Source organism: Gracilinanus agilis, chromosome 2 (genome assembly GCF_016433145.1).
Source record: "Gracilinanus agilis isolate LMUSP501 chromosome 2, AgileGrace, whole genome shotgun sequence".
Taxonomy (NCBI): domain Eukaryota; kingdom Metazoa; phylum Chordata; class Mammalia; order Didelphimorphia; family Didelphidae; genus Gracilinanus; species Gracilinanus agilis.
The window spans coordinates 546,424,237-546,450,500 of record NC_058131.1 but is presented as its reverse complement, the minus strand read 5'-3'; the positions used below and the strand labels follow the sequence as shown (position 1 = coordinate 546,450,500).

Here is a 26,264-nt window from a genome sequence, read left to right as displayed (position 1 = left end):
AGCTTCTGTTTTATTGAAGTATCTTGCCATAAAAGATAGGCTTTACCATGAGTGAGGGGTGGAAAGAGAAAGGAACAAACGTTTATTAAGCACTTATTATTGCCAATGTGTCTATACTTATTCCTTCCTAAGACATTCTTCCCTAATTACTCTCCCCTGTATATTCCTCCCTAAAAGCCGTCTTGTATCATAGGCTAAGAACTTAGTTCATGAAAACTAAAACATAGTATAAGCATGTGTTCTTCTCATCAGAATAAAAACATATTAGGAAAGGCAATATAAGAATGATCCAATAACTCTGAGACATCACCATATTCAATCTAGTGAATAAAATATCAATGCTTTGAACAGAGCAATTTATGTAATTTATGTGTCAATATCTATTTATCTCACCAATGATTCCTCAAGTTCTAATACCAGTTAGGAATATCTTATATATAAAAAGATAATTGCAAATGCCTTTCTCTCAAATCAGCTTGAACTGCTATTCTCCTGCTTCCTGCCTTTCAAATGGCAACCAAGCTGTCCTGAGCCAATTATACCACCTAGTGGCCAACATAGGGAACTATATGACCCTCAAATCTCTTCCCTAGTATGGCATCATAGAGTAGGAGATAAAATACAAGACCTAGAATCAGGACACCTGAATTTGTATCCTCCCTCCACTACTTCTTACAAGTTGTATGATCATGTGCAAGTCACTTAACTCAGCTTCAGTTTTGTGATCTAAAAAATGGGATAATACTTGTAGTATTATTGCAGGATTGTTGCAAGAGGTGCTCTTTTGTAATCCTTAAGGTACTATATAAATGTGAATTATTAAGGCAGCCCTGGGTCAGAGTGATGTGGTCTCTGGTTGATAAAGTTGTTCTTTGGACTAAATCTTGCCAGTGATGATAATTATATTATTGAGTTGCTCTAGAAGATTAGGTCTTAAAATCTTACACTACTCTAAAGGCCTAAGCTTCCTAAGTTCCACTTACCCACCACCCAGGCCTGGGGTGGGTGGGTAAGGGTAAGTGAGTGATCAGGGCAAAGTCAGGGGGAAAACAGAACCCAGCCCTGGATCTCCAGGGCTTTTATACCCTTGGTCCCTCTGGCAGTTGAAGTCTGTCTTGTGGCTCATGCCACCTTCAACATTCCATCCAGGGCAACTGACAGGTTTGCCCTAAGCCAACATGGCAAGGTTAAAAGTCGTATATTACAATACCCATCAACCTCTTTCTTCCTCAATCAAGGGGACCATGAAAATGTTCTGCCTGTCATCTTTCAAAATTCTGCCTTTCACCATTCATAGCTCAGTCCATTTCACCATAAACAACTTTTACACACACTCTCTCTCTCTCTCACACACACACACACACACACACACACACACACACACACACACACACACACCATCTTTAATGCTCTTCTTTCCCTCTGTCTACCAGTTTTTGCCCAGTTACCTCAGAGAGTTCTCTTTGAAATCTGAGATTATGTGAAAAAGTTGTAAAGTGAAATTAGAATTAAAAATCCTTGATAATACCAATAAATCCCCCTTAGAATCTCCACAAAAGTCTCCATCTACCTTGTCTTGCTCTTTCCATTAAATTTATTTTCATCCTTCTTAGAATTTGGGGTAAATAAGATAAAATTATTTTTTTTATTAACCAGATTTTTTTTTGTTTAGTCCCACTGTAATGTGTGTCATCCTAGCCTAGAGGAGATCATGTTTTCATGAAGTTTATGCTAGTGGAATAAAAATTCTACCAGGTCCTTCCTAACCAATCGGGAAAGGCTGCCTTGGTAACATACTATGTATTTGTCATCTCAGGCCCAGTCTAAGTTCAGGAAGGCTCATCCTCAAAGGGCTGGCCAATAAATAATGATTTTTAATCACTACCATTAATAAAAAATTTTATTAAAACAAAGAAGTGTTTTGTTCTCTGTTGGTAAAGGAAGGACTTATATTAAGGATATAAGGTTTCATATAATAATAATAGACCATATTTTCATCATATATTGATTTATAAAGTGCTTTCCTCAAAATGACACTAATTTTGATATTATAAATATAATTATGTTTATGTTATACCTCCCATTTTTAGTGCAGATCTGTGATTTCATTCATGTAGGACACTCCCACTATGAAATCACCCTCTACCGGTATTTATTTACAACTAGCCTTCAACCTACAGTGCTAGAATTGCCTAGACTGAGAAGTTAAGTAGTTTATCCATGATTATACCATTAATGTGTGTCATAGACAATCTTCCTGACTTCCAAGTCCAGTTCTCTATCCATTATATCACCGTGCTTCTTTCCATTAACATGGGATACCTTACCTTTTCTACTGGACTTTTTTGATTGTCTCCTAATTGGTTTCCTTGCTTTCAGCTTTTCCCTCTGTCCTATTAATCATTCACAGCATTCAAAATATTCTTCCTAAAGCATAAGTCTGACCAGAGTAACAGAAGCCACAAAAACAAGCCACTAAACCAGAACTGGACCATCCGAGTTGATACAGGTATCCCTTCCATATCAATATAGGTTAGCAATTTCTTTGCACCCTATAATCTCAGAAATTGTATTTATTTATTACATTTTTATACTAATCTCTTCTCTCTGAAAATAGGAGCATGACCACTCCATAAAGATGGCCACTCTTGGAGTACATAGAGACTTACAACCAATAGCAGCTATGGGCAATTCCCTCTAGAAAGAGTCCTCAGAAGAAGAGGTGGCCCAGAAGAATTAGCCATGCTACCCTTTCTGCTTTAGAGATAGGGCAGTAAGTGGAGGAAAGAGTGGAAGGAAGGCTCATTTCTCTGTTGGTTCAAGATGGGAAGTATTCCAGCAGCTGGCTTGTTTTCTTTTGAAAGCAGTAACCAAGCCTTGAGATCTCATTACTCTAGAAGTTATATAGCCATATAACTTTTCAAACTAGAAAGGATCTTGGGCTCATTATGCCCAACACTCTCATTTTACAAATGAGGAAACTGAGTGTTTAACTGAATTGCCCAGTCACATAGTAAATAAGGAGAAGATTTAGGACTTGGGTCCATGACTTCTGAATTTAAATCTAGCACTCATTCCACTTCACCGCTTTATTATTATACAGTACCGAGCTATAACTAACAAAGGTGACATCCAGCATAAGCAACTCCAATAGTTATCCCAGGACAAGTAGTACACAGGGGATTCTCAAATCAACTTTCTAAGACAAATTCCATTGGAGAGACAAGGAGAGACTGTAGGAGAAGAACTCAGATATTAGACAAGATCTTAGAGAGAAGAGATAAACAACCTGGTTGAGAGTAGGGAAGATTGCCAACATGGAAGGGAGCAAGGTCTGGGTCAGGCAGAAGAGTAGCTCATTCTAGAGTGTGGCTGCTAACAATAGAAGTAGGAAATAGGCCATCTGGTAGATTAATATTTTAACATCCTGCTACTTAGGGGCTAACCTCAGCTGTTTTTATCTGCTGGAAAAACTAAGTGGCATCAGCCCCTGATCCCCAAATTCTGGTGCCTGGACTAAAGACTGCTATGGTCTGCCATGATGAGCCTAGCTAGGACTTTTTCATTAGTTAAAACCATTTATTGGGTGGGGGGCATCTTTTTATTTGCTTTATGTTACACTTCATTCTCTGACACAGCTTAGAGAATGAAAACACAAGATCTTTGGGAAGTATCTTAGCCTGAAGGTGGGGGAACTTTGGAAAGACTTCTAAATAAGACCTTTATTACTGACCATGCTACACTGCCTCACCCCTAGTTTCCACTGTCATCACCACAAAATATAGGTATTTGTCTCACCAAGCTAAACTATAAGGTCCTTCAAGTCTGGGACTGTTTTTGCTTTTGTCTTGATGTCCCCAATACCTAGGTCAGTGCCTGATGACTAGTTGTTCATCCCATTTTCAAAAAGGACACAAATCCAATTCACATGCAAGTCAAGACATCACCCTGGTGCACAGAAAGTGCTCATTAAAACACTGATTCATTGATAGATCCAAGACAGCGTGCATCTATAGAATTACTACATTTTTGTAGAGACTGGAATGTGTGCTTGCTCTTTCTACTTTTTACTTGCCTTTTCTCCTTTCCTCATGTAATCATGACTAGAGACCGTGGTCCCAAAAAAGACCGGACGGATCATTGAAAAGTAATTTCGAAGAATACAAAGACCCAGGACAATTCTGAGGGATTTATGGTAAAGAACGCTACCCACATTCAGAGGAAGAAGTGCAGGAGTGGAAACAGAAGAAAAACAACTGCTTGAACACATGGGTCAGGGTGGACATGATTGAGGATGTGGACTTGAAACTACCACACCAATGCAACTATCAACAATTTGGAAATAGGTCTTGATCAAGGACACATGATAAAACCAGTGGAAATGTGTGTCAGCCATGGGTGGGGGGAATGTGGGGGGTGAAGGGGAAAGTAGGAGCATGAATCATGTAACCATGTTAAAAATGAATATTAATAACTGTTTAAAATTTTTAAAAAAAGTAATTTTGAACAAGAAGTGGTTAAGCTTTTTCTGAAACTTTTGCTTTGAGGCCTAAAATTTCAATTAATGTCACTTGATAAGGATATGTCACTTGGATTAAGGATATATGCAGTATTACCTCATTGTAATAGGCTGCTCTCAGTAATCAAGTGAACATTTGTGTAGAAATATTTTAAGAAATGTGTTTTCCACATTAATATGGATAATTTTAAGGATAATACTTTTTTTAAATAAAGAAAATTTTATATTTTTGACACTGGTAACATGAGACCTTTTTTTTTAATGTGGTGTTTGCCTCTATGATGTCCTCTTTACAGGTTAAGATGTACACAGAACATATAGCCTATTGCTTACATTCATCTTTTATGGAAGGGCAGTGCAACATAGCTCCTAGAAGACTGACTTTAGAATCAGGAAGATTTGGGTTCACATCCTGCCTCTGATAAATATTGGCTGTGTTACCATGGACAGATCACTCTTGGTCTCCCAGGCAGCCCTCCAAGATTTTTCATAAGACTGGCCAGTCTTCATCTAGAAAAAGAATTCCCAATGCTAATGAAATCATAGGTCAGGGTCATAGATTTCTATCTGGAAGGGACCTTAGGGGTCATCTACTCCAACCTCTTTCATTTTGCAAATGATGAAATTGAGGTCCATGGAGATAAACTGACTTCTCTAGAATCATGTAGGTGCTTAAATGGCAAAGCCAGCCTTCAAACCATATCCTATGATTCAAAATCCACATCCTTCCACTGTCTCATCATCTGTCTTCCATCTATTAGTTTTCATAAATCATTCTTGAATTTATTTATATTTTAAGCTAAATGAGCTCTCCAAAGTTTGAATAGTTTCTTTTTATTTGTCTTGAAATTACATCTGAATCATTCAGATCTGTCCACAGTTCTAACTTTTGGGGACTGGATGAAGAAATCCATTTCATATTATCTATGCCTTTCACAATCTCAATAGTTTTGATCTTATTTTTTCTCTTTCTTCATTCTTTTTAAAATTTATTTTATAGTTTTTCCAGATTACATGTAGATACTGTTTTTTTTTATTTTTTTATTTTTTTTAATTTTTAACCCTTGTACTTTGGTGTATTTCTCATAGGTGGAAGATTGGTAAGGGTGGGCAATGGGGGTCACACAGCTGGGAAGTGGCTGAGGCCGGGTTTGAACCTAGGACCTCCTGTCTCTAGGCCTGACTCTCACTCCACTGAGCTACCCAGCTGCCCCTAGATACTGTTTTAATAATTTTCTGGCATTCTTCCATCCAAGTTCTCTCCCTCCCTTCCACTCTCCCCCTTCAAGAAAAAAGGTAATATAATATAGGTTCTATATGTGCTATCACACAATGTATATTTCCTGTTTGTCATGTTGTGAAAGAAGACGCATATTGTTTTTACTAGAGAAGAATTCATGAAAGGAAATAAAGTGAAGAATGGCATGCTTCAGTCTACATTCAGCCTCTATCAGTTCCTTTTATGGTCATGGATAGCCTTTTTTTTTTTATTTTTTGCCATGATTCCCTTGGAGTTATCTCAGATCCTTGCATTGCTGATAATAGTTAATTCATTCTCATGTGATTGCCATACATGTACAATAGTCTCCTGGTTCTGCTCACTTCATTTTGCCTCACTTCATATTAATCTTTCCAGATTGTTTTTGTGACTATCTTATTCATCATTTCTTATGGCACAATAATATTCCATTATAATCATATACCATAACGTGTTTGGCTATTCCCCAGTTGATAGACATCCCTTCAGTTCCAATTTTTTACCATCCTCAAAAAGAGCTGCTATAAACATTTTTGTGCATAGAGGTCTTTTCCCCCTTTCATTGAACTCTTTGGGATATAGGTCTTGTAGTGGTATTTCTGGGTCAAAGGATATGCAGTTTTATGGTCCTTTGGACATGATTCCAGATTGCTCTCCAGAATGGTTTCATCAGTTCATAGCTCCACCAAGAGTGTATTAGTGCCCCAATTTTCTCACATCCCCTCCAGCATTTACCATTTTCTGTTTTTTGTCATATTAGCCAGTCTGATAGGTATGAAGTGGTACCTCAGAGTTGTTTTAGTTTGCATTTCTCCAATTAATAGTGATTTGGAGGATTTTTTCATATGACTAAAGATAGTTTTCATTTCTTCATTGGAGAACTGTCTGTTCATGTCTTTTGGCCATTTGGAGAATGCCTTGTATTCTTATAAATTGGACTCAGTTCTCTATAATTCTGTCTTCATTCTCACCAAACTGAGGAGTCTAAATATTTGGGGGGGAGTTGGCTTTTGTTTTTCCCTTTTAGTCTTCATATGGCAGCTGCTTCAACACTTGTACCATTCTAATTGCCATTCCTTGGGACCCTCCTCCACCCCTTGTTAAAACTCTTTTATGGGTTTCTTGAAGTGGAGTAACTAAAGCCACCTGCTATATTTCCCAATAACTTTCCCCTCAGGCCAGCAAAAAATCTAAAACAATTACAAAAGTGCCTCACTTTTTGGATCTGACAGTTTTGACAGTCTGCCTGACTTGAGTTGTATCCTTAAATTCCCATCAGCAGACATGGGAAAAATCCCTTCCCCAAACCCACCAGTGTAAGGAGCCCCCAGTCCCTCTATCAGGAGCAGTGACTTAGAAAGGACTTCAGCAATAGCAGCCACTGTCCCCTTCTCCTTTTGCTCCCAGAGATGGCCGCTTGTGGCATGGATTCAGAGGAGAATGGGGTGGGAAAAAGGGAAAAGATGAGGTAGTACTAGAAATAGTGACAACCACATTCATACTCCTGAATTCCTAATCACCTCATTGGATGTGAAAAAGGGTTCATGAAAAGAAATATGGTCCCCCAAGATCGAAGCTCTCTCTGGATGTCTCCATATGTGCTCTAACCCTGCACCCTTCCCTTCCACCACGTAATCCTCTGGAGTCGATTACTGAGGGCCCCCAGACTCTGTCAATGAGACCACATAACGAAGACAAGACTCTCCCTGCCAGATGCCAAACAGCTGTTTGTGTGAAAAGTGAGAAATTCAGCCAATCCCCTGAATGTTTCCAAATGTACAGACGTCGTGTAGACAAAACATCTGGATGACTGACTGCATTTTTCACTTTTTATCCAGATGTTTGGCATCATGTAAGCAAGGACTAGATGTCACGCTGGCCTTGTAACAATGATCTCAACTCTCTTGGCTAATCAATATCCAGACAGACAGGATGAGAGATTGGTATTTTGACCTTGTTTCTCCAAGTTTCTTTTCCCCAAGCTATCTTACACACCACACATTCAGGTGCTGTTGGTTTTTGTTGTTGTTGTTGTTGTTGTTTTTCTTTCATTGGCACATTAAGCCAGAATGAGAATCCTCAAGTGAAAAGTAGAAGTTAAAAGTTAATGTAGCTGTGGTATAAAGTGTTACCAACAGAACTGTATTAGTGTATTTTTTTCTAGAGTTCAAGTATATGGGAAAGTCCTAGTAAAAAGAATGAGTGGGCAATAACAACTCAATGATGATGGTTTATTAATGTTTGTTCAATGATTGAATAAACATACACAAAAACTTTCACTAGATTGTCCCCCACCCCAAGTGAGAATAAATAGTTCACTGGACTTAATAAAGTAAAATCCAGATTGAATGTAAGCAAACTATCTCCAAATCTCAGAGCTGGAAAGAATGCGAGACTATCCAGTCCAAACTGTATCTAACGCAGATACAGTTTGTACTACTCAAGTAGTACTTGAGCACCTCCAGTGCATAGGATTCCATTGTCTCTAGAGAGAACCCATCCTACTTTCAGAGAGCTCTAATTATTAAAACATGTTTCCTCACTTTGAACCTATAATTTGCCTTTCTATAACTTCTTCCCATTGTTCCTACTTCTATCTCATTCTGGGACCAAATGGAACAAAACTAATCTCTCTTCCATAGACAAACCTTTAAATATTTTGACAGCCGCTATGTTCCTCTCACCCCAAGTGTTCACTTCTCCAAGCTAATTTTAATATAGCCTAATCTATAGGTCCTTCATTACCTTGATGATCTTCCTAAAAAGCAAAGCCCTCAATTAATTAGAATTTTCTTTTCTACTCAGCTTTTAGGAAAGAAAAAAAAATCACAAGAAAACAACCTGATATTAGCAATTTAATACTAAAAATAACTTCCCAAAGGACTTTGAACCTAATATTCTATAGCTTCTGTATCTCTACAACTAGAGAGTAAGAACTGAAACTCATTCTGTTGCTTCTGAGCCATGGCAGTATCCTGAATGATCAATAGAGTATTCAATTATGTTATATTCTACTCTTGCTGACACTACATCATTAATATCATTCCCCTCCATCTGCTCTCATTCATTCACCCCTGCCAGGACCCTAGATCAGAACTTATTTAACCCTTATTATTTTAACAGCTTCCAAAATATTTGTCATTCTTCCAGGCTCTTTTTCCTCCAGTCCATCCTATATACTATTGCTAGATCCTGACTATTGACAAATATAACAAACAATTTTCCATTGATCCCCATTAGCTACTGAATAAATTCAGTAAATAATAAATGAATTAAATAAAATTTATAAATTCATCCTGGTTTCCCAGTCTGGCCTCAATCTCCTTTTTAGCATTAGCTCCCTTGATTCTTTTTCATATATCTATATGCCAGGCAGACTGGACTCTGTCATTTCTTGATTATGTCTTTTTCTTTCTTACATGATATCTTTGATTACACTCTTCCTTTACTTACAATGCCTTCCATATCCATCTTCCTATCATTTTTCTAATTGAAATCCTACTCACACTTCCAACTCTAACTTTGTCAAATTTTTTGCTAAGGAATTCTACAAAAGTGCCATGAGTACTGAGTTTGCAAATAAATTTTAGTGTACAGGCAGATTTTTAAAATATGGAATCTATAAATAATAAGGATCAACTGTACACAGATCACAAAATGAATGATTTTATCACCTATCTCTATCCTGAGAATGTTCTCTCTCTTAACGTCTGCCTCTTAGCTTCCCAAACTCCCTTCAAATGAAACATAGAAACTCCAAGAATTTATAAAATGTCTCTTACTCTTCTGAAAATTCAAGAAGGGATTTTTGCCTACTTTCAACTCTGATGTAATTATCAAATTCTACCTTGCCTCTGTGTCCTACGTAAACATATTTTATCCACGAGTTCTTCATTTTTTTTGTATATTTCATAGTTGGTGAAATCTAAAAATCCCTTCTCAGAGTAATATTTTTAAACATATAACATAAAGTATGGCCATTTCTCATCATTCGTGGTGGTTATGTTCTCTAAAGTTATTGCAAATACTAAATTAGCAAATACTGAACCATTTCTCCATTGCTTAGGGAGACTAGAGGATTAGGTTCTTGCAAGCCCCTGGTCACATTTACTTTAGTACTTTCTGGAATGATCTTGCATTAGATTGGTGAATTTCCTTTTCCTTTTTCTAGATGTTCTATATTGTTGATTCATTAATATTGAACTCATGTCAAATGTACTATAAAACTCATGCCAGAATGACACTTATCTAGCACATCCAAAGGACATCAGAGCCCTTCTTCTACATAGAAACACTAGACAGCATTTCAACACTATGTTTGGGGGGACATTTTAAATAGCAAAATCACCAACTAGTATAAATATATGAAAAATACAGCACTATTAAATAGACCATGAAAAAGGCACGTGTTTACACAAGCTAAAACAAGCAGGCGAAGCTTGCCTTGTTCAGCCTCAGCTGAAAACATGTACACTAGGTGATTCAAAATTTTTGCTGAAGAAGATACAAAAGTGTCATGAGTATTGAGTTTGCAAATAAATTTTAGATTTTGCAATATTGAAGATTGCAAATAAATTTTAAATTCAGATTCAGAAAAAAATAATTCAGAATAGAATATGAATAAATCTGAATGGGCAGAATCCACAAATAACAAAATGTTTTTATCAGCTATCCCCATGCCAGGAATGTTGTCCCTCTTAATGTCTGCCTCCTAGCTTTCCTGATTTCCTTCAGGTTTCACCAAAAAGTCTCTTCTGCTATAAGCCTTTGCCAGTCTTCCTTAATCTTAGAAGTTGCTTGTCTACAGATAGTTGCCTATATCTACAGAAAGAATTCCCAACATTGATGAAATCAAAAGCCCAGATCATAGTATAGCTGGACAGGACTTCAGAAATCATCTAATCTAATCTTCTCCATTTTATAAATTAGGAAACTGAGGCTTAGGGAGGTGAAGTTACTTGCTCAGCATCACATAGATTTAAACCAAGTCTTCTGACTCCAAAGCCAGCATCTTTTCTACTTTTCCATGATTTTTTCATTAAACAGTTGTATGGCCTTCCCTCTATTACCTCCAACTTTTCTTGTGTACATCTTGTTTGAACATAGTTGTTTGCAAGTTGTCTCCTCTATTAGAATGAGAGTTTCCTGAGAACAGGGACTGGTTTTTTGTTGTTGTTTTGGTTTGGTTTTTGCCTTTTTGTATCCCAATTGCTTAACCCAGTGGCTGACATAATAAGTGTGGTTAATAAATGCTTATTGGCTGAATGACTGAATATGAAGGAAACCACTTATATTGAACAACTGTTATGAAAATATTTTTTAAAAAACAAGTTGACAGACCCAAGGTTAAGAATCCCTTTTCAGACCATCTTTTGTATCTTATTTATCTCTTTGTCTTCCTCAGCTCCAAGAGTATGCAGTAGAAGTAATAAGCACCAAGTATTTGTTGAATGAATTAATACAAAAATCAGGATATTATATTAACATTTTTAGAAAACTTTTCAACAATAGAGCCTGAAAGAAAAAGGATTTTAAGATAAACTTTCAGTTAACTAGAAAATTAAATTAATAAAAATCCTTCAAACATGCTATTAATTGATTTTATTATACTTTTCCTTGGCAAGAAGTGGGAAAAACTATTGCTGTTAATGAGAAGAGGACAATGCTTTATAAAACTCTAGTACGCATCCATATTTGTGCCTTAAAAAGTCCCTGGGTTTGAGAAATGCAAATGAATAATGTAACCTTTTCAAAGCATGGTTTCTGGTACAAAGGGTGGGTAAGTCAGCCTTCAATTTCCCTTCTAAAACAAGTCAATGATAGGTGAAAAGCAGAATGTTTTTCTCTCTCCCTCTGAAACGTCATCAGCATCACCGATATTGTCAAAAGGTATTTATTCAGCATTCACTTGTTTAGGGCATATAGAGCTCTGTATTAAATAAAAGAAAAAAGAGGGATCCTATGCTTTATGATAACCAAAAATAAATGTTTCCATCATAACTGGTTAAATAGGTCACCTGGTAGAGTTAAAATGGTATATTTGAAGTCAGTAAGACCAGGGTCCAAATCCCATTTATCACAATGAATAGCCATTTGACCCTGGGCAAGTGACTCAGTTTCTGTTTTTCTTAGAACTTATCGACTAAGTCAATTGTGTTTCATTAGAGGAGATAGTTTCTATATTAAGAATCCCCTACATGATAACTAATTACTATCATTTATATAATTGATATTCTATAAATAATATAATTATTAATATAATATAATCAAACAAATAGTAATATAAATAAACCCTAAATTATATTTATAAATAAATTGTATCACATAAATTATAAATAAAATAAATTCTATAAATCATAAATAAATATAATAATATTATAGAATTGATATGTTTCCATGGCTGTCTCCCTCCATCATCCATGAGTAAATTTAATTTACCCCTTTACTTCTAGAAATAATATAGTATAATGTAAGTTCCTTGAGAGAGGGAGCAACTTCATTTTTTGTCTGAGTATGCAGAGCACCTAGCACAGGAATTGAAGCGCTTCAGGAATTTAAGAAATACTCATTGAATTTTGAATAAATGAATGAATGAAGGGATATTTATAGAAGAGAAATGAATAAATTTAGACATGACTTCTTAGTATCTTAAATAATACCTTATAATAAAATTATCTCTAGGATCTTACCTGCTGGGTATCGATGTTCATCAAAGTAAGGCTACATGTTGACACGGTCAGTTTTATATTAATTCCAGAAAACTGAAGGTTACTTCTGCCAAGTACAGAAGATAAAAACTTAACTGGAGGCTTTAAAGAAAAAGAAAGAAAAAATTCAATGTCAGTTGCAGATTTTGTTGCCTAATAAGACGATAAATGTGCCCTAGAAGTCCAGGTTTTTTTTACTTTATTTAAAATAAAAGTCTATTTTACTTTAAAGAAACCAAATCATTTCACAATCCATGTAGTGACTCCTCAGAGCAGAGCTGTGACCACACTGGGGCGCTGCTTCATTTGCGAACACTCAGATCCAAGGTAAAAGTTCCTCAGTCCATCCCTTCCCTAACTCAATTATTTACAAAGGGGGAGAAAAAGACACAGTTAAGTATCAATCGAAGGCTTTGGTGGTGTGTCTGCTTTGGTGGCGGCTTTTTCAGACCTACAGGGGACTCTGTATATTCATTTGGCTGCCCTGCAGAAGACCAGATTCTCCTGGGGTCGAATCTGCAGAGGGAAAAAGAATAACGGACATCGGCTTTTGGCAGGACTCTTGATTGGCATTAGCTTAGTTAGTGCCTGCTTAACAACTTACTAGAGCCATGACCAGCTGTACTGACCACTCAGTCAGCCGGGATACTGGTAGAAAGAAAAGTCCAAAGAATAAGCTTCCTCCTATTTTCCTCCTCTACTATTTCTTGTACCCCATTAACACAGAATCTCTGTTGATCAATCACTCCTACTGGGCTCATGGATGAATATTCGACAATTAATTCGCCCTTCTCCTTTTCTCCTCCCAAAAACATCTTATTGCTATCCCTGCCCTCTAGTTCTTTGGCTCAAAGGCCCAGCATGGGATGGTAGAGTAGACTGCTATCTCTTGGACTGGAAGGGTGCCATAACCCCCTCCCACCCACACCCCTCCACAGATCTCCATCACCCTTTAAAGTCTACCATCAATCACTTCTATGAGTTAAGACATTATTTCCAAAAGGTCCAAAGTATTAGCCGGGAGCTGGGCTACCATTAACACTTCAGCACCCATGAATACATAAACTAGGATGGATTTATCAGATTAGCTAATAGGGCTTGGAGGAATGATAAATTTAGATAAGTGGTCAATCTCAAAAAAAAAAAAAAAAAAAAGATCCTGAGCATAAGACACTTCCGGGCAAAGGTAGGTTGAAGTGGGGATCTGTGGGAAGAGCAGAAGGTGCTAGACAGTTTGAGAACCCTGAGTACTTAGGAGGAGGGGACGGGTGGGAGAGAAAACTCCTGAGAAGGGCCAATAGTAGAGAAGGAGCGAAATGAAAGTTTTATGGTTGATCCTGCTTTGACTTTTTATAGGAAATTGCTGAACTACTCTCTGCACAGGCTGCCATCCATTAGAGGAACTCATATTTTATTTTTATTACTAAGCATATTGTAAATAATGGTAATGAATGAGTACATTCTCCCGTGCTCATCCCAGGTAGCAGTCTGTTGTGCACAGAAAGCCACATAAACAACTCCTGGCCCATCTCCTTTCCTCTCCTTATGCCATATGGTCCTAGGCAAGACAGGCTATTAATACATAGAAAAGACAGATTTAATGTCAATGTTGATCATTTCACTAAATATTTGCAAATCACTCATCTGAACTTCCACAGCTTCTTTTTTTGCTGCTAGTTTTTAAAATATAATTTATGTAGCAATAATAATGAGCAATAGCTCATGTTTATATGGTACTTTGTAATTTTAAAAGCATTTTCACATATACTATGTTGAGTTCTTTCTCACAACAACCTTGAGACATGGCTGTGTATAGAAAATAAATTACTGTAAAGACCCCTCGACCCTCAGGATATCGTCTTCCATACCTCCCCACCGATGCTGTAAGGCTTATTTTTTTTTTTAACATTTTCTTTCCTAATTAGAGCTAGGGTTTAAAATGCAAATTCTTATAAGAGTTATTTAAGTACAATCATTCATGCTAAAGTACAAATGACTGGAGCATCTGTTAACAAATAAGCCTTAAAAGTGAGGAAGGTGCAATATCTGAAGACAATTGGCATCTGAAAGCATATGGGAGGAAGAATCACAGAAGCAGGGAAAGAATGCAAATCAAATTAGGAGTTAGAATAAAATACAAACTTGGAAAACTTCATCATTTTGCCAAATGAAAATGTATATATGGCATTAAGGTTTATATGGCTTTCTCTCTCTCTCTCTCTCTCTCTCTCTCTCTTTCCCATCCCCCATCTCCCCCCACTCTCTCTTTCTCCATATATATACACACACATTCATTTATTTATCCATTTATTTATTTGTTTGTTTATATGTATGTATGTATGTACATATGTATGATAATCTCATTAATTCTTTTAAAATAAACTGCTGTTTGGGGATAAGGATAGGGGCTGGGGGAGGAAGCATTACTATTCCTATTTAAAAAATGAGGAAACCCAATGTAGAGAGGTTAAGAGACTTCCTCAAGGGAAGGATATGAGATAGATTGGATAGAGGCCATTGAATTTCTGGTTGGGAAATCAGAACAAAAGGGTGGTAAACCTGGTCCTGCCAGTATTCTATCTTTATGATCTTTGCAAGTCACTTTACCTTTTTTGTGATTCATTGTATTTCTTCATCTATAAAAGTGAAGGGGTTGAGTTTTAAGGTCTCTCCCAGTCCTAAATTTTTATGATTCTAAATCCCATAGTTAATAAGAGAGTGAGTATTATAACTTGGGTCTCCTGTAGCCTAACCCTATATTCTTTCTCCTGCACTATGATGCCACCCAGTGGACCATAACCTTTTTAGATTATTGAACAATTATGAAACTTTAAATTATCTAGCATCCACATCAAGGTCTGGTGAATGCTAACATCCAAACCTGGCTATATATTAAAAAGAGAATACATTTAAAGGGGGGAAGAAAGGGGGCAGAGAAAGATTAATTAGTCAAACCTAATTGATTCTAGACTTTAGTCCCTTTCGTTAGGGGAAAGGATTATTTCAGGCAAAAAGAAAAAAACTATCATTCCTATTTATTTTCCTACTTGTTTGCTTTCTTATGGGAAGAGCAGGGTGCATTATCTTTGTTTTTTCCTTAATGGGAGTGGTATTTTCTTGGGATTTTAAAAAATTCATATACAAGGCTATCTGTCTTACAGGATGCTATTCCTTTGTTGAGAAAGGGTTAAATAAATGAGTCTGTTGAATGGGATCAGTAAAATGAAGTTGCCTATTCATAGGAGCCTGGGATGAGCAGGAAGAGGATATGAAAAATGGATGCCTCAAGCTGGGGGCCACACCAGAGGAGCTGTGAGTCATAGTATCATAGAATCATAGGATAAGAGATTTAGGGCTCAGAGGTCATTTAGTCCAACACCCTCATTTTACAAAGGAAGAGATGAAAGCCCAGAGAGTGAAATGACTCACCAAGACAGTATAAAGGATAAGTGACTGAGCTGGAATTCAAACCCACATAGGACTCCAAATTCAGGGCCATTTCTACCCCACTTTCTCAAAATCCCTTTTTGCTTATCTGCTCCGCTCTAAGTGACACTAAGATAAGCTCTTGGAAAAATCATGAAGGGGATGTGGCTTACTAATCTCTGCCATTCTGTTTCTTACTAAAGGATTAATAGGTTCATGGGATAGACTCAGGTAAAAGAAGTACTTCCCAAAAAAGACTGGGAAGAGAATACAGAATGCCCCAATGGGTCATTTAATGATGGGAATTTCAAATACATGGGCTTTTATTCAAATCGCTAACCTTTTACTGTGCCCAAATAAAAGGTCTTTTCTAGATGAATTCCCACTGGAAGATGATGATAGATAGTTGGAGAGAGACAGACAGAGACAGACAGAGAGGGAAAGAGGGAGAGAGAGAAGGACGGAGGGAGGAAGAGAGGGAGAGGGAGAGAAAAAGAAAGGGAGAGAGAGAGAGAAGAAGAGGGGAGGAGGGAGGGAAGGAGAGGAAGACATTGAGAAAGAGAGAGGGAGAGACAGACAGACAGACAGACAGACAGAGAGAACGCGCCTTGGTATAGCATGATGCTATTAGTTAAGGGTCCTTTGTGATGTGTGACTGATTGAACAGAGTATGCTTTTGGACCAATCAACCCAATAGTCATAGAAATATCAAAAAGAAAAACAAATTATTATTTACCTTACGTCTTTTAATGGGTCCATTTTCCCCTGGAACAGCTTCACACAAGCGACTTATTGCTTCCCTACAGAACAAAAACCAAAAGCCATGAGAGGTTTGACCTTTCATCTTACGTACACACCCCAACCACAAGCATGAATAAAAGCATAGAATTCTAGAGGTGAAATGGTCCTCAGAGACCATCTGGTCCAACCCTTTATTTTTTCCTTTTTTTTTCTTTAAAAACTTTTTCCTTCTGTCTTAGAATCAATACTGTGTATTGGTTCCAAGGTGAAAGAGAGGTGAGGGCTAGCCAGTTGGAGGTTAGGTGACTTGCCCAGGGTCAAACAGCTAGGAAGTATCTGAGGCCAAATTTGAACCCAGGACTTCAGGTCTCTAGGTCTAGCTCTCAATCCACCGAACCACCTAGCTGCCCCCAACCAAGCCTTTTTCTAACACAAATTCCTTCTATGCTATCCACTACAAATAGTTACTCAGCCTCTACCTGAAGATCTTTGATATTACAAAGTCACTGTCTTCTTTCCCACACCCCCAAAGTAGCCCATTAGCTCTAGTGGGTCAGAGGTGTTTTCAAACATTGAGCTGAAATCTACCCTTCACATTGGTCCTAGTTGTTCTTTCCAATGTAAAAATATAAATATATAAATAAATATATTTACTTATGAATATATTTATACATATAAATAAAAATATAAATAAAAATAATTCTAATTCTTCATCCACATAATGATTATTTGAATATTTGAAAACTGTGATTCCCTTTCCTGCTTACAATGCCAGACTTTGCACTCAATGCAGTTGTGTGTTTCCCATCTTGGCAAGAGTTCATCCTTTCTGTAACAGAATCGACAGGTAGAGAGGCAGCAGCTTTCCCAGGATCTCAGTATTATTGCGGTGAGCAGTTTCCTGAAGATTCAGGATTAATGAGAGCACCAACAGTGACCGTATCCAAAAGAAGCCCCTTTCATAAACCTGCAGAAGGCAGGTGATTAGCCTCCTGTGTCCTGCTCCCTCAGAGTAAGGGACCAAGCTGATATCAGCTATTTGGGGCTGAGACAAACATCTTTCCCAGGGGCATTGGGAAGTGGTTGGATTTGAGCCAATGGGTACTGAGAGTGGTTGTTGCTAATACATTTTCCTGATTTGAGCCTTCATTTCTATTCTAAGTAACTTGCCCATTTTTTTTTCATGACTACAATGTGAGATCATGTGACTAATAGAGCAGATGGCCATAAGGGAGAAATTCAGAGAGAATTGGGGCTCAGAGCATCAATTTGAATAGCTATGAACCCAAAGGATCCTTACAGACCTGAATGTAGCATTGAGTTATTATAGTATTATATCTCACATGAACATTTATTTTTTAAAAATTAATTGAAAGTTGTATTTTCTGACCAGATCATAGTTATCTTAGTTTCTAATAGTATAAACTAATGAAGTCTAATTTTGTTTCAAGTTTTTTATCTAATGAGTATGATCTTTGGATGGAATAGGATAGACCAAAAATGGTTAAGCTCAAGGTAGAAAGACACTGAAGAGACAGTCAAGCAGAATCAATGAAGTCAAAGTGCTGAAAGAATTGGCAAATATGATTACAAAGACGCTTCTCTGAGTTTTATGAAGAGGAAAACTTTATAATAGTTAAAGTCCAAAAAATGAATTCATTTCCTAGGACCGTGATGGTGAACCTATGACACACATGCCAAAGATGGCACATAGAGATCTCTCTGTGGGCACATGCACTGTCCCCAACAGAGTTAATTACTAGAAAAGGTGAGGGACTCGGGTGGAGCTACTCCCTTTCCCCTCTCCACCATGCCTCCCCATCTCCTCTGCACTTACTCCCTCCCCTGAGTGGAGTGCTTGAGCCACTCCCCTCCTTTTCTCCCTCCCCTATCTGGGATAAGGTGGGGGTGGCACTTGATCTTGGAGAGGATGGGGCACTGCACATAGTCCCTAAAAGGTTCTAAAATGTTTGCCATCACTGTCCTAGGGTAATGGATTTCCCTTTATTGGATGTGTTCACCCAGAGACCGAATGAACCCTTTCTTGAGAACATTGTGTGTGTGGCGGGGAGGGGAGTGTCCCCTATGAAGGACAAGATGAAACTAGATGGTATCTGAGATCCCTTCCAAAATCTGGATATCAGAAAAAGCAACCCTATATATTTAATCCAATTCAGTTCCTTATTCTTCCCCTCTTACTCTGAGATCTAGTGACCTCTTTGCTTTTCCTCTCCCAAAACCCTCCATCTCCTAACTCCAGACATTTTCCCTGACTGTCTCTCAAATCTGGAATAATGGCCTTTCTTATTTGTGCTCTCAACTTCCCTACCTCAACAAAAATTCCCTTCTCCTTAGTGCCAGTGCATTTCCTCTATGTTAACTCTAATTTACCATACTTATATGTATTTTGTTGTTTATATAGTGTCCCTTCTCAGACGATGAGCTCCATGTGAACAAGGGTTGTCCTTTGTCTTTCTTTCTATCTCCCAATGCTAATCGCATAGCAGACATTTAATAAATGCTTGTGGACTTGACTCAGATGGAATGGGCTGCCCCATCCTTGAAAGTATTCAGACAACCCGAAAGACAAATTGGTTGATTTTATTGTAGAAAAGATTCATACTTTAGGTAGTAGACAACCTCTAAGTTCTAGTCTGAGTCTATGATTCTAGACATTGGAATTGTACCTTTTTTAAGACCTGAGGCCATCTGTAATCTGGTAGAAAAGCATCCGTGGAAAAGGCCAGAGCTGCCTATGAGGCCAAACCAGTGGCAATAGAAGATTGAGATGCTGCGAGGACAGAGAGGCAGGGAAGTGGGAGCATGGAATGGGGAATAGAAAAAGCATTTATTAAACATCTTCTATGTACTGGGAACTATGTGCTAAATACTTTATGAATGCTTTTTCATTTCAACAAACAATCTTGTGAGAAGCTTTGTTATTTTCTCCATTTTACAGATGAGGAAAATGAGGCAATCAGAGATGAAATAGCTTGTCACAAAGCTAGCAAGTGTCTAAAGCCAGATTTCAACTGAATCAAGGCCCAGTACTCTATCTACCTCCCGTAGGAGAATCCCTCTGTAGAATTCTAATAAGATAAGTGGGTTAGTTGCAGTTCCACAAGGATCCACTAAATGTCAGGACTATGAATGAATAGGGAATGGAAAGAGGAAAGAGACCAGCCTTGGAGCAACCTTACTTCTTCTTCTTTTTTTTTTTTTTTAAACCCTTTTCTTTTATACTGTGTGTTGGTTCTAAGGCAGAAGAATAGGAAGGTCTGGGCAACAAGGGTTAAGCGACTTGCCCAGGGTCACCCAGCTAGAAAGTGTCTGAGGTCACATTTGAACCCAGGACCTCCCATCTCTAGGTCTGGCTCTCAATCCAAGTCACTCACCTGCCCCCCCTCACCTCACTTCTTGTGTAGGAGAGAAAGCAAGAAAATCTACAGTACACAGTGCCACAGGGTCTTGCCTTGGATTTTCTTCCTTTAACATTTAGTTCTTCCTTTAACCTTTAGTTGGTGGGAGTCTCCAGCATCCATTTCAGCCTGAATTGTTCTCTTGATAACAGCCCCCACAAACATCCAAGATATACACTCATAACTAATTTATGCTAGTAAGGCCACAAGCAATGACAGCTCCTCGACATCAGATCTAGCCTGGCATTGCTTTTCTGAACTCTGAGCAGTTAAACCTGCTCCCATCCTCAGAGTGTGATCCCTGGCAGACACTAGGCCACCTGATCTTTACTGTGACTGGAGGGTTACTACAGGAGCCCCCCACCCCATTCAGAATCCCAGGGTTGGAAGAGATCTCAGCTAGTCCAGCCTCACAATATATTCTCTAGTCTTCAGGCTGTGACACCGCTCTGTCCCTCCTTAGCCTGACTTGTCCCCATCTGACCCTTCCAAAGTCAAGGCACACAACAGTACTGGAGTCATCTCCAATTGGTTCTCACCAGAACTGTTAAAATATCAGTGGGAACAATTTATGCTTTGGAAATCAGCAAATGCTACAAAATAGAGCTTGATTTATTATTTTGTTGATTTCTAGACTTAAGAAAGTGATGGAGAGATTATCAAGAAAGTAATGGAAAAAGTATCAATAATTCAGATTAAACAAAGAAGTTGCTCCATAAAACAAGGATTTGCTTCTTTTTCTTCTGTACACTGATTGTTAAACATTTACCATTGCCTGTCCTGGGTAGGCATTGTTTCCAGAAGGTCCTGTGACCATTTGCTTGTACTAGTAGCTGCTTTTCAGCTTTCACTCATTAGAAGGTTCACGTGGTTTGGTTTATCAAGTGGAGATCCTTTAGGAAATACAGAAGGGAAGAAATAAAAAAGGAAGTTTTAATGAGGGGGAGAAGAATAGTACCAACAAGTTATCCTTTATCTGATCTCACAGCACCATTTTGTTGCAAAAGCCTAAAAAAGCCTCCTCTCTCCATTTCTCTTAAGGTATTTAAAATACTCTTTTGCATAAAGTTTTTTTGCAATGTATAAAGCACTTACTTGCCTGTAATAGCCCTCTAATCACACTAAATATTAGCTTGCTTCCTGTTCCCCAGGGGTCACACTCTGAGGATGGGAGCAGGTTGGGATGATCAGAGTTCAGAAAAGCAATATATAGAGCACCAGGCTTGAAGTCAGGAAGACTCATCTTCCCAAGTTCAAACTTGATCTCAGATAATTACTAGCTATGTGATCTTGGGCAAGTCACTTCATACTATTTGCCTCGTAAATGATCTAGAGGGGAAATGTCAAACCGCTCCAAATATCTTTGTTAAGAAAACCCTAAGGGGCCAGCTGGGTAGCTCAGTGGATTGAGAGCCAGGCCTAGAGACAGGAGGTCCTAGGTTCAAATCTGGCCTCAGACACTTCCCAGCTGTGTGACCCTGGGCAAGTCACTTAACCCCCATTGCCTACCCTTACCACTCTTCTGCCTTGGAGCCAATACTCAGTATTGACTGCAAGATGGAAGGTAAGGGTTTAGAAAAAAAAAAAAAGAAAGAAAACCCCAAAGGGAGTCAAGAAGAGTCGGACACAATTGAAAAATGACTCAACGACACGTTTGCTGGTATGTTTTATCCCCTTCTTCCTAAGCTCCACAAGGCCAGGAACCAAGCCTGATTTACTCTGCACATACCCAGGGAGAGCTTCCCAAATTCCTGGCAAGAAGAGTCACCTCCTAGTTTGTGCTGAATTTATTTGTGTGCCTGTCTTATCAGCCATGGTAGATTATAGACTTGGTGAGCTCAAGCATTGCATCTTTGTAGCCAGGGCCCATGACAATGATTTTGCCTGGTTCACTGGGGATAACTGACGGGATGCTTGCTGTAGAAATATGTTTTAAGGAGACATTTTTGCCATGGGGGAAAAGGGGCTGCTGGCCTAATTTGGAGCCTCTACATCCAGGATCCATTTCTCAGTCTGACATCTATTCATTTTATGTATTAAATAAGTCATGGTTTTTTTTTCTCTTTGCCTCAATTTTCTCTCCCATAAAATTGGGAAGACAATCATTGAACTATTTAGTTCCCAAGACTACTGGGAGTATCAAGTTAGATAATGTGGGAAAAGCGCTACATAAATATTAGTTATTATCATCATAACATCCTCCATTTCTGAGACGTGGGAAATGCTGCTGAGACCAGGATGGTCTTTGATCCACTGGCGCCATATTTCTGAAATGTTATCATGAGGGCTCATTCCCCCTCCTCCAGCTTTCCAAGTGCTTTTCAAAGCAGCAGTCTTGTCCAAACTGGGTAACAAACATCTATGGTGTGATGAAAAGAGCCCTGGATTAGACAACAGAAGACTCAAACCTGCTGCCTAGTAACTGTGACCTTGGCTGAGTCATTTCCCCTAAAAATCTAAGATGCTTTTTTTCCCTCCTCTGCAAAATAGGGATATTAATTTTCACTGTTCAGGTCACAGGGTATTGGATGTCAGTGCTCAGTGCTGTGCAAATGCAAGCTATTATTATCATCATCACACACCACGACACTGCCTCTATTTATTTGAGCATTAATCTTGACTCCCTGATTCTTCCACAAGCATTTTTTCAAAATGACAAAAATCAGCACCTAGCTTTCACTGTGGGTATTAATTCGTGTGCCCTAAGGCTTTAGACTCTCTTTAAATAGACCCAAGAGATGACTTGGTACTATTAGAGAAATAGAATTCTCAGGACTTCAACATACCCCAAATGTATAAAGATAGAAAGGCAAGTTCTAGATAAATGACTCTCCTCAGGAAAGTCCGCTGGGTGGAATTCTGCTATAGTTCAAACAGAGAGAGCAGAGCAAAGTCTAGCTACTGATAAATGGCTCTGCTACCAGAGGCTGAAGCTATAAATAGGCTTATTATTCACTTCATTATTCCCTCTCATCTCATCAGATTTCCAGTGGCCTGTTACAGAAGAGAGGAAAAAAGCTTCATGGCCTGGGAATAAAATACAGTTTTGACTGAAGTTAGAAAACAGGCAAAATAACGTTAAGTGGCATCGTGAATAAAAGCTCCCACACAGCTTGGCACAGAAGAGGAATTGAACACTACATGATACTGTCGGGTTAGAGGAAGAAAGGAAGTTTTCAAAGGACCAGGAGGGAACAGAATTTCAAGGTGGTCTCTAATGCAACCCAATTGACTCTTACCCTCCTGCAAACCATTGAACAGTTGTGTCATTTCACAGAAGGAAAGAAATCAATAACAAATTTCCTCCTTACCTTATTTTCTCCTCTGACTATGAATTTGCCCTTCCTGAGTGAGAGCCACGGCCCGGGTACCAGTGCCTTAATGGAAGCAGGGAAGGCTGATTGCTTTCTCTTCTTCCATCTACTCCCCCTCCCTTTCCAGAAATGAAGCTATAAATAAAAGCCATCCATCTTCAAACCTGCCCATTCATAAGTTGAGAAGCATTCATTCGCTCATTGCCATCTTAACTCTGGCCTTTGAGCTTTCAGTGTCCATATTAAATTTTTAAACAAGACAAATGGAAATCTCTTCTGCTGGTTCTGAGTTTATAGCCTTTATCCTACTCTGAGATCAAGCATTCTATCAACAAGCATTTATCACTTGATTTTTTACTGGATATGTCAGGCAGTGGTAGGTACTAGGTGAGCAAAGACAAAAAAAAAAAAAAAAAAAAAAAGGAAGGAAGGAACAACCACTGCTCTTAAGGTTTCATTCTACTGAGGAAAAATATATAGAGAATAAAAATACACAGAATAAATGCCAAATACTTAAATAGATGAGGTAGCCAGATACTTCAGTGGATAGAGAACTGGACCTGGAATCAGGAAGACTTGAGTTCAAATTTGGCCTCAGGCACTTAACTAGTCCTGTGATCCTGGGCGAGTCCCTTAACCTCTGTTTGCCTCAGTTTACTCATCGTAAAATGAGCTTGGAGAAGGAAATGGCAAACCACTCTATCTTTGCCAAGAAAACTCCATGGACAGTATTGGCGTAGTTTGGTCCACTGGGTCACGAAGAGTAGGGTATGACTGAACAACAACAAGGTTAAACTTAAGAAAGTCTTCAAGGAAAGGTACTAAAACTTGAAGGTATGAGAAAGGTGGTACTTGATTTGGGTCTTGAAAAGGAAGGGAGGAATTTATGAGACCAAAGTAAAAACGTAGTGCATTCTAGGCAAGGGGGACAGCCAGTGCAAAGGGTCAGAGATGGGAGACGAAGGGCTGTTGGGGGAACTGTGGGAAGACCAGTTTTGCAGAACCACAGGATGCTGAAGAGGAGTAATATATAATGAGACAGCTCAGCAATGGAATGAACACATCATATTTACCAACTTGCATTACAAGTTTGGTATATTTTATATTTCATTAGAGCTTTTGTTTTCCTTGGATGTATTTTTGATTCTATTGTTCAAAAAAATAAGATTGCACATGCCTAAAATAGCTAGTGACTCCGAGGGAATGGCTGGTGGGAGGATGCAATACAGACCAAATTTGAAAAAAGTGCCCATTTCAGAAACTACAGCAGAAAAATAATGGTGGGAGGAACAATTGCACTTTGAGTGAGTGTTTCATAAGTGAAATAGAACAAAGGAATTCCAAAAGAGTTTTATTTTCTTGGACCTCTGAATCAGACACCATGCCCCTCATTTTATAGATAAAGAAACTGAGGCCAAGAAAATGAAATAATTTGCCCAAGATCACAAAAACTTCCCAAACATCAAAGTTATCAGCAGATGGTTCATGAGCTTATATGTTTGAGAAATCATCCTCTTTATGCCTAAAAAAAAGAAGTTTCCATTTATCATCTTTTTTTTTCCCTAGATGAATCAAACCATTCTCCAGGGGTTTTTTTTGTTCCTCATTTTAGCAACATTAATTACAAACCATAAAATAAGGACACTTCTGTCTGGAATCCTCCTTAGTATTTCAGTTGCTTTTGAAGGATCCCAGCCATTTGGTTCACAGAAGATTCAGTCCAATTTAACAAACATCTACTAGAGGAGTAGTACTATACTCAAAGTCCAGTGCTTGGAAGGGAGATTTAAAAAGGAAAATAGTCCCTGTCCTCAAGAAGTTTAATCTCTATTGAGAAAAAACACCATGTGTACAGGAAGGGGAATACCAAGGATTTTAAGAAGACAGAGAACATTAATAATTGGAGGATCATAAATTTCTTCAAGGGTTAAAGAGATGGTAAATGTAAAGGGAGTGCTTTCCAGGCATGAAGGACAGCCTATGAAGAGGTCCAGCAACTTCAGGAAATGTCAGGTAGGCCAATTTGGCTGAAAACACAGCATGCATAAAGGAGAATAATGTGAAACAGTCCTGGGAAGGAAGGCTGATCAGATTGTGAAGGGCTAGAATGACAAGCTGAATAGGATGCCCCACAGAGAAACAACATATGGAGAATGACCAAATCAATCCTCTTCTGATTGATCCACTCTATGTCTCCACTCCAGCTTTCTGAATTGCCAGTTGCCAGGCAATTGACAAGATAGATGAAAATTGCTGAAATATTAGTCTACTCCTTCTAATCCCCAACTTTTACCACTGTAGCAAAGACCACACTGCTCCACATGGATCCTAAGATAATGACAGCCTTGGTCTAGAAGACCATTAATAAGAGTCTGAATAAACATAGAAACAGATGAAAAATGGTGGAGTCAGTTTGGGTGTTATAGCCCTACCCTGTACACTCATATGCAATATGTTTTTTTCTCCTATTCATAATGCTTTTTATGTTTGTTAGGGGATGGAAAATAATGGCTCAGGGAGATTAGTCCACCAGGAGAACCAATGTGAAGTTAGAGAATGATGGGTAGTATGAAAGGAAATTCTTGGTTCTCTTTGTCTATTCTGAGTTTACACTTGTAAAAAGGGAATCCTTTATTCTCTTTGCCTAGTAGGAGTTTACACTTTGGTTAACAATAATTTAAGTACCCTACTGAGTATCTCACTAGATTCATGAATACAGGATTAACTTTCTTTTGTCTACCTTTTGAGTGAATCAACACAAGCTTGAACTAGGTGGAGGAGCTCAAAAACCATTTAGAGAATTCACACCCTCAGAAACTCAATCAGCCTGGAAACTCATGAACCCTTTTGATGAGAATTCATACCTCTAGAAGGTGAGAA

At 38.3% G+C, this 26,264-nt stretch overlaps 1 protein-coding gene across 1 annotated transcript in view; it reads right to left on the bottom strand.

The window, feature by feature from the left end:
- The window catches only part of SHC4 (SHC adaptor protein 4), a 171,288-nt gene that overhangs the window by 67,940 nt on the left and 77,084 nt on the right, over positions 1-26,264 (bottom strand). The window contains exons 3-4 of the mRNA XM_044660053.1: positions 16,647-16,710; positions 12,467-12,586 (exon numbers count right to left, since the gene is read on the bottom strand). Coding sequence (XP_044515988.1) covers positions 12,467-12,586; positions 16,647-16,710 — 184 coding nt within the window. The remainder of the gene's footprint in view (positions 1-12,466; positions 12,587-16,646; positions 16,711-26,264) is intronic.